The following is a 9,038-nucleotide window of genomic DNA, read 5'->3' as shown; positions in this document are numbered from 1 at the left end:
TCATGGTGCAGGTGCACAGGGTCATCACTTCAGGGAACCTGGTGCCTAGCAAAACCTAGTGCTTATCCAGTACCAGCTATTGCTACTTCAACTTTTTTCATAGAGTCAGAGCAAGGTCTGTGGATTAGGTAAACTTAATGTCCAGTATTATCTAGTTATGAGAATCTAGTATAGCCTCATTGTGTCTGCTAAGGAATAAAAAAGATATGCAAGTCCTGAATCATGGTGTTCTCTTCTCTGAGCAGAGCTAGAGACAAGCTAAGGTGTGGCTTTGGAGGAACATTATGAATTTGATGCCTTCTACATAGTATTTAGAAAATATATAAATCTAATAAATCAATAAATATAATAAGGCCATTTTAGAGCAAAGAAGAATTTAAGAGCTGGAATAGATACTCTAAAACTTAGGTTTTTAAATTTAAGGGGCAGAAGAAGGGGAGCCAGGCTGAGTGGAGAAGCACCTGTGGGGAGCATCAAGGTTGTCAGAGGGAAAGTGCTGACAACGTAATTCCCAGGTACGGGGGACAGTATTTTATGTATGTTTTACATCTTTTCTTAGAGAAAACTGGAAACATTACTCCAAAATAGATTATGATGAAAAAGTCTTTCATTTTTTTTTTTACTTTTTTATTTCACAGCTAATCTTTTTTTTATTATTAGTATTAGATCATAGCTGTGTACAGTAATACGATCATGGGGCACCATACACTGGTTTTATAAACAGTTCGACACATTTTCATCATACTGGTTAACATAGCATTCCTGGCATTTTCTTAGTTATTGTGTTAAGACAATCATATTCTGCATTCACTAAGTTTCACATGTACCCTTGTAAGATGCACCACAGGTGTAATCACACCAATCACCCTCCCTCTGCTCAACCTCCTCCCTCCCTCCCCACCCTCTCCCTTTTCCCCATATTCCTAGGTTATAGCTGGGTTTTAGCTTTCCTATGAAAGCCATAAATTAGTTTCATGGTAGGGCTGAGTACATTGGATACTTTTTCTTCTATTCTTGAGATACTTTACTAAGAAGAATATGTTCCAGCTCCATCCATGTAAACATGAAAGATAAAGTCTCCATCTTTCTTTAAAGCTGCATAATATTCCATGGTGTACATATACCACAATTTATTGATCCATTCATGAATCGATGGGCACTTGGGCTTTTTCCATGACTTAGCAATTGTGAATTGGGCTGCAATAAACTTTCTGGTACAAATATCTTTGTTATAATGTGATTTTTGGTCTTCTGGGTATATACCTAGTAGAGGAATTACAAGGTTGAATCCAGATCTATTTTTAGATCACTAAGTGTTCTCCAAACATCTTTCCAAAAGGAATGTATTAATTTGCATTCCCACCAGCAGTGTAGAAGTGGTCCCTTTTCTCCACATCCACACCAACATCTCTGGTTTTGGGATTTTGTGATATGGGCTAATCTTACTGGCGTTAGATGGTATCTCAAGGTAGTTTTGATATGCATTTCTCTGATGATTAAAGATGATGAGCATTTTTTCATATGTCTATAAGCCATGTGCCTCTCTTCTTCAGAGAAGTTTCTCTTCAAGTCCCTTGCCCAGCCTGAGATGGGATCACTTGTTCTTTTCTTGCTTATACGTTTGAGTTCTCTGTGGATTCTGGTTATTAATCCTTTGTCGAAGACATAACCTGCAAATATCTTCTCCCATTCTGAGGGTTTGGGGTTGGAATGTTCTTCCTTTTCCAGTTGCTTGAGATGTCCCATTAAGTTGTTAACTTCCTCTCTTTCTGTTCTCTTGAGGAAGGCTTTCAGTGCTATAAATTTCCCTCTTACGACTGCCTTTACAGTATCCCAGAGGTTCTGATAATTCATGTCTTCATTGTCGTTTTGTTCTAAAAATTTGGCAATTTCCTTCTTGATCTCATCTCTGACCCAGCTATCATTCAACATAAGCTTATTTAACTTCCATGTTTTTGTATGAGTATGCAGGTTCCTGTTGTTACTGACTTCAACTTTTATTCCATGGTGGTCCGAGAGGATGGAAGGAATAATTTCTATTCCTTTAAATTTACTGAGGTTAGACTTGTGACCTAAGATGTGATCGATTTTGGTGTATGTTCTGTGGGCTGATGAGAAGTATGTGTATTCAGTTTTATTGGGATGAAATGTTCTGTAGATGTCTGCTAAATCCAAATGTTGGATGGTTAGGTTTAAATCTAAGTATTCTTTGCTCAGCTTCTTATTAGAGATCTATCCAACACTGCCAAAGGAGTGTTGAAATCTCTGCCTATTATGGAGCCGGAGGAAATCAAGTTGCTCATGTCTGTTAGTGTTTCTCTTATGAATTGAGGCGCATTCTGGTTGGGTGCATAAATATTCATAATTGAAATCTCATCGTATTGAGTATTAGCCTTAACAAATATGAAGTGACCATTTTTGTCCTTCCTTACTTTTGTTGGTTTAAAGCCTATTGTGTCTGCAAATAGAATTGCAATGCCTGCTTTTTTCTGGCTACCATTTGCCTGAAATATGGATGACCAACCTTTCACCCTCAGTCTATATTTATCTTTTAAGGTGAGATGTGACTCTTGTATGCAGCAAATATCTGGCCTAAGTTTTTGTATCCAGTCAGCTAACCTGTGCCTCTTTAGAGGACAGTTTAAGCCATTCACATTAATGGAGAATATTGATAAGTCTGGTGAAATTTTGGGTATGGAGTTTTTCGAAAGTCCAGTGGACATTTTTAATCCTTTTGCCACTGTGGAAATTGGAGTTTGATCAAAAGTTTCTGAATGAGTTTATTTTTGTGGTAGAGGATTGGGCTGGTTGTTATGGAGGATAGGTCTGAGAATATCCTGAAGAGCTGGTTTGGTTATGGCAAATTTCTTCAACATATGAATGTCATTGAAGTATTTAATTTCTCCAATGAATCCCCAACAATAAAAAAAAAAAAAGAAGTATTTAATTTCTCCATCATAAATGAAACTCAGTTTAGCTGCATACAGGATCCGGGGTTGAAAGTTATTAGTAAATGTTTTAGGGCATTAAAAGTTGGTGACTGTTCTCTTCTGGCTTGAAAAGTTTCAGCAGAGAGATCTGCAGCCAGTCTAATATTCTTCCCTTTGTAGGTAATGGATTTCTTACGTCTGGCTAGTTTCAGAATTTTCTCTTTCATATTTTCACTAGTGAAGTTAATTATAATATGCCTGGGGGATGTCTTATGCGGATTGAGTTGTGCTGGGTTTCTGAAGCTGTCTGCTATCTGAATTTCAGAATCTCTTGGCATGTCTGGAAAATTCTCTTTCATAATTTCATGGAGAAGGGTCTCTGTGCCTTGCAATGCCACTTCATCACTTTCAGGAATTCCAATGAGGTGTATATTAGCCTTCTTCAAATTATCCCAAAGCTCTCTGAATGATCTGTTTTTGCTCTCCATTTCTCTTCCTCTTTAACAGTTTGGGAGCGTTCAAAAGCTTTGTCTTCAATGTCAGAAATCCTTTCTTCTGCTTGCTCCACTCTGTTACTGAGGGATTCTACTGTATTTTTCAGATCTGGGAGGGCTGTAAATTCTTGCTTCAGCGCATTGAAATCTTTGGTGGTTTTGTCTTTAAATTCATTAAATTTTTGAGACAACTTTTGAATATCTGCTCGAATTTCTAATTCTGACTTTTGAATTGCTCTTTGAATTTCTAATTCCAAATTTTCCTCCATTAATCTTGTTTGCAATCCAAATTCTGAATTCGATTTCTGACATCTCAGCCAGCTGTTTATGAATGGGATCTTCAGTTACATCTGCCATATCTTTCCTTGGGGGTGTTGATCTTCTGGTTATTCATGCTACCAGAGTTTTTCTGCTGATTCTGCCCCATGATTATTTTACACTGTTCGACTTTTCCCCTGGAGCTTTGTTGAGGACCTGTACAATGGCTATGGCCTTAGAGTCTGGGGACCTATTTGATGTGGTGGGGCTAAGTGGTTCTGTCTTGTTTTCAGCTGGTCTCTGTTTGACCCTAGTGAAACAGTTACTCTGGGTTGAAGTTTCAGCTGTGGAGAAATACCAGCAATTAAGTCACCCCGCCTCCCGCAGGCAACTATTGGCAAAGGAAAAATCAAACCTTCCTACAACCACACACCCAGGGCATCACTTGTATAGTCCTCAGGTGATTGGCTCAGTTCAAAAGGTCCAAATCAATTCTATAAGTCAGCATCTGCCTCAGCTGTGAGAGTTTCAAAGATCTCTGGGAACTGGATTGCAAGGGTCTGGTGACAACTCAAATATGACTTGCTCCAGTGCTCCGTGAAGTCAAGAGGATCCACCCAGCCAATAGAGTAGTCTGGGAAGGTTGATGCCTACTTACCCACCTTGCACCTCTGTTACACCCAGTCACTGATAGCCCCTGCAGGGCTGTGACTCAGTTGCCTCCAGTAAGCAGATACTCCAGGTGTTTGTACCTGCCTGAGTCACAAGGAAATCTGTATCTGCTCAGCCAGGGCACTGCTCTCTGCCTTTATCCAGGAGAGGGTGGTGAGGCCTGGTAACCTTGGGCGCTTGATGGAGGCTGGCGGGTGTTCACTCAGTTCCAGCCCCACCACTGATTGATGTTACTGACAGAACAAAACAACTTTGTGGATTTTTGTTTCTTTCCCTACTAAATTCCTCTGCAGAAGAGAAACTGTTTTGAGTTCCCAGAACCTGTACCTCAGGTCCTGTCTTTACTCCTGCAGGTTTGTATTCGTAGCATGATTGGCTCTACCCTCCTGCCTTCCTTTGTCCATGGGCTGATGATACCCTGAGGGCCAGGTGTGTCTTAGGCTCAGTAAAGCAGTCCTCTGGGTCAGCCCCAGCCTGAGAAATTCCCGGGTCTGCACATGTGTTTTCTAGTCCCCGTGCTCCACCCAGGCCAGTACCGCCACAGGCAAACCCTTTAGTCATGGGGCCTGTGTTTCAGTCCCAGATCTGTTCCACGTTGGTTGCCATCTGAGAAGATGCCCAGCCTCCTCTGGTTGCCCAGGAAGACAGGGGTTGTGGCTTTGGAATCTCTGGGGGTGGGCCCTATTGTTGCCAAGAACGGCTGCTGCTCTGCACCTCAGGCACTGCTGCTCCAATGTGGCTCCCTCTCAGCCAACTGTCATCTCCTCACTCCTGTGCTGCAGAATCTGCACTAACCAGCTTCAGTCCAGACCCTGTCCACACACCTCGAGAAGTCACCCAAGTATCTGGACTCCTGGGGGACAGGCCTCCAGACCTCAGAGTGGGAGTGGAGGGGAGTGCTGGGAGCTCAGAATTGCGGGTCAAAACACCAAACTTATTGAGACCAAATGAGCAAATAAACAGATAAAAAGGCTACCAGATGCACAATCAATCAGAAACACATAGACATACAGACAACAACAACAACAACAAAAAACTACAATACAAATTATGATAATCATAGAATAATTGAGAAAAAGAAAAAAGGTAAAAAAAGTACAAAGAAAACGAACAAACAAAAACCCTCTAGAAATCTGATGTTAGCACTCTCAAAAACCATAAGAAGGGAAGAAGAGGAAAAGAGAAGGGAAAGAAAAAGAAAAAAAAGTAGTGTTCATAAGAGCATTAAAAAAGAAAGAAAAAATTAAAAATAGAAAAAATAAAAATAAAAAATGTATATATATTCTAATACTTATTTCATACAAATAAAAATTAATGATAGTTCCTCCAAGAAAATGATGAGAGAAAAGAAACAAAAGGCACCAACCACAAAAATATTATTCTTGTATATATGTAGAAATATACATCTATATATATGACGTAGGGATCAACTTTCCTAGGAATATATTTATAATGCAATATACTTTCTGGACACCAGGTGGTGCTGTGAGTGGTTCCCAGGCTTACACCTGATTCAGTTTATACTGTTACCACGGTAACCACCCTTCATGGCCTATTGCCATTTTGGAGTTTCTATAAAAGTTTTTTTACCTAATTGTTGTGCAACCTCAGCTGCTCTGTTTCAGACCGCTCTCCTATCCGACCTCCCAACTCAGTGCAGGAGTCCACGCTTCACAAATCTTTCCACTCTGCTCCCATGTTCTCCTGCAAACTGGCAACTGCAATCAGCTGTGGGGGAGGGGCTGGCTATTGCAGGGTCTCGCTGCCAGCAGCTGGATGCAGCACAAGGAAACCTTCTGCTCAGTTTATGTGGCTCAGGGTCTCACTTTTGAGTCTAGAAATTTGAGTCCAGCCATCCACCAGTTCACCGCACAGCCTGAACTGCCAGCCCACACCAGTATTCCCCACCAGGAATGGTCCAGTCTATTTAATCACTCCTGTTCTGGGGGAACGTGCCCCCCTTTTTGGAGAATTCAAAATGTCTGTTTCCTGGGCAGGATCTCTTCCCTTCAACTTTCCATTGGGTTGCTTAGTCCCTTGTGTCTCTGAGCAGGGCCCCTTAAGGGTCGCTAAACTCGGCTCAGGAATAAATTTTCATCAAATGGGTTTTGCCAGGAATTGCACGCTGTTGTCCTCCGTGAGGGAGGGGCCTGCCGGCCAGCACGGCCAAGCAGGGAAAATCTCTACAACAGAGTCCGTGGTTTTAAATTACACCGCAAATACAGTGATCCGCCAATTCATTGCACATCTCCAGCTGTCTGTCTACAGCAATAATCCACGTGTGTAAAGGTCCAGACCCCCCTTTCTCTCACCTGATGACTTGGGAGAGGTGGGCTACATGTCTGTCCTGTCCGCCATCATGCTCCGCCTTGAAAAAGTCTTTCTTAATAACATCTTTTTTTTTTTTTTAATTTGCACAGGATCAAAGTCATTTAAGTTTGTTTCCTACTTACTTGTCAGAGCTGCTTTTCAGAGATTACACCCTGGTCAACTCTGCATCTCCTAGAATCTCCATATTGGCTTTTAGACCATCAGTTAGATGAATTCAACCAATCACATCTATCACACTTAAAAGAAATCTTTCAATTACAAAGATGACATGTGATGGTAAACATTTGAGTAATACAGAAATTGACACCTACCACCCTTCAGCTCACATTCACTCCCCAGAAGTAAAATCCTTTGGCGTGTGTTCTTACGTAGAAACATTTCTATGTTTTATTTTTCTCAAAATGGCATTATAACTATACACACAGTTTTAGTATTTTACCTTTTGATTTATGTATGATTTACTTAATTATATTATTATTTAGTGAAAAGTGCTAGTGTCTATTGCTAGGATATGGACCCTGCAGCATGCCCTTTGACATGGTGGCTGACATGCACCATGGGGAAAGCTGAAATAGTTGGGAGGAGCCTTAGATATCAGGTCAAGAGCTGATACCAATCCGTAACTTCACAAATAGTCTGATCCAAGCAAATATTTTTAATGTGCACAATTATAAATCAAGCTTTGCCAAAGCAGAACTGTTTTTATTTATTTATTTATTTGATTTTTTTTTTGAGACAGAGTCTCATTATGTCACCCTCAGTAGAGTGCTGTGGTGTCGCAGCTCACAGCAACCTCAAACTCTTGGGCTTAAGCAATTCTCTTGCCTCAGCCTCCCAAGTAGCTGGGACTACAGGCACCTGCCACAACACCCAGCTATTTTTTGTTGCAGTTGTCCTTATTGTTTAGGTGGCCAGGGCTGGGTTAGAACCTGCCAACCTGGGTGTATGTGGCTGGCACCCTACCCACTGAACCACAGGCCCCACCCAGAATTGTTTTTAAAGCCACAGAGTTTTTTTAAACAGTGGTTTGAAGTATTTTCAACACAGCCTTCTTTTACTCTCTTGCTATTTATATTCTAATACTTATTTCATACAGAATTCCAGACATGTACAGAAGAAATCAGACCAGCATCTTTGAATTTCTTCTCACAGGCTTCTCTGAGCACCCAGAGCAGCAGCCTCTCCTGTTTGGACTCTTCCTGGCCATGTACCTGGTCACTGTGGTGGGGAACCTGCTCATCATCCTGGCCATTGGCTCTGACCCACACCTCCACACCCCCATGTACCTCTTCCTGGCCAACCTGTCCTTTTCTGACATTGGTTTTATCTCAACAATAATTCCCAAGATGCTGAATAACATTAACTCAGGAACTAAAGTGATTTCTTACAGTGGGTGTCTGACACAGCTCTACTTCTTTGGCCTATTTGCAGATCTGGACAACTTTCTCTTGGCTGTGATGGCACTTGACCGCCACGTGGCCATCAGTCAACCCCTGCATTACGCTGTGACCATGAACTCCCAACGCTGTGTCCTATTGGTGGCTGGGTCATGGGTAATCACTACCTTCCATGCCCTGGTACATACCCTCTTAGCGACTAGGCTTTCCTTCTGTGGTCCCAGTACCATCCACCACTTCTTCTGTGATCTAGTGCCACTCCTGAAGCTGGCCTGCTCCAGTACTTTAGTCAATGACCTGGTGCTCACCCTTGTGGCAGGAACACTGCTGATTATGCCCTTTGTCTGCATTCTTATGTCTTACTTTTACATTGCATTGGCCATTCTAAGGATTGATTCCCCGTGGGGTAAGCAAAGGGCCTTCTCCAGCTGCACCTCCCACCTGTCTGTAGTCTCTCTGTTCTATAGCACAGCTATTGGTGTCTATTTATGCCCTCCAGCATCTCACTCAGATGGCAAGGACAGAGTCTTCTCAGTAATGTATACAGTGGTGACCCCCATGTTGAACCCCTTCATCTATAGCCTGAGAAACAAGGATATGAAAGGGGCACTGGGAAAATTACTCAGAAAAAAAGCACACTAATACTCTCAGGACCTTATGGTCCTGACTTCTTCAGAACTGAGAGTTGAAAATCAGTCTTCTGATAGCCCAACTTTTGTAGCCTCCCTGAACCTAAAACTTCTTTGTTGTCAAGTTTACATGTTGAGATGGTGGGTTAACATCTGAGGACAGAGAGGAAGACAGTGATTTCAGTAACCTGCAATCATCTTCATGAAGTGTCCATGCTCTGAGTAGTTTACTATCCACTCTCAGAATGATACTTGCTTATTTTTATTAGATGCCTAAGAGAAGTCCACATGTGGGGGATTTATATACATATAAAGTGAAAACAGAAG

At 41.7% G+C, this 9,038-nt stretch overlaps 1 protein-coding gene across 1 annotated transcript; it reads left to right on the top strand.

Moving 5' to 3' along the window:
• The first annotated feature begins 7,791 nt into the window (after positions 1-7,791).
• LOC128596142 (olfactory receptor 1361-like) lies at positions 7,792-8,724 on the top strand. The gene has a single exon (XM_053605597.1). It carries the CDS (start codon positions 7,792-7,794, stop codon positions 8,722-8,724), a length of 933 nt encoding a protein of 310 aa, XP_053461572.1.
• The last annotated feature ends 314 nt before the right edge of the window (positions 8,725-9,038 follow it).

This window comes from Nycticebus coucang, chromosome 2 (genome assembly GCF_027406575.1).
Source record: "Nycticebus coucang isolate mNycCou1 chromosome 2, mNycCou1.pri, whole genome shotgun sequence".
Taxonomy (NCBI): domain Eukaryota; kingdom Metazoa; phylum Chordata; class Mammalia; order Primates; family Lorisidae; genus Nycticebus; species Nycticebus coucang.
Note: the sequence above shows the minus strand (reverse complement) of the source record. Positions and strands in the feature narration are given on the sequence as shown.

Bases quoted from the DNA above. Each gene is read 5' to 3' on its own strand.
- LOC128596142 (XM_053605597.1), top strand. From the start codon at position 7,792: ATGTACAGAAGAAATCAGACCAGCATCTTTGAATTTCTTCTCACAGGC.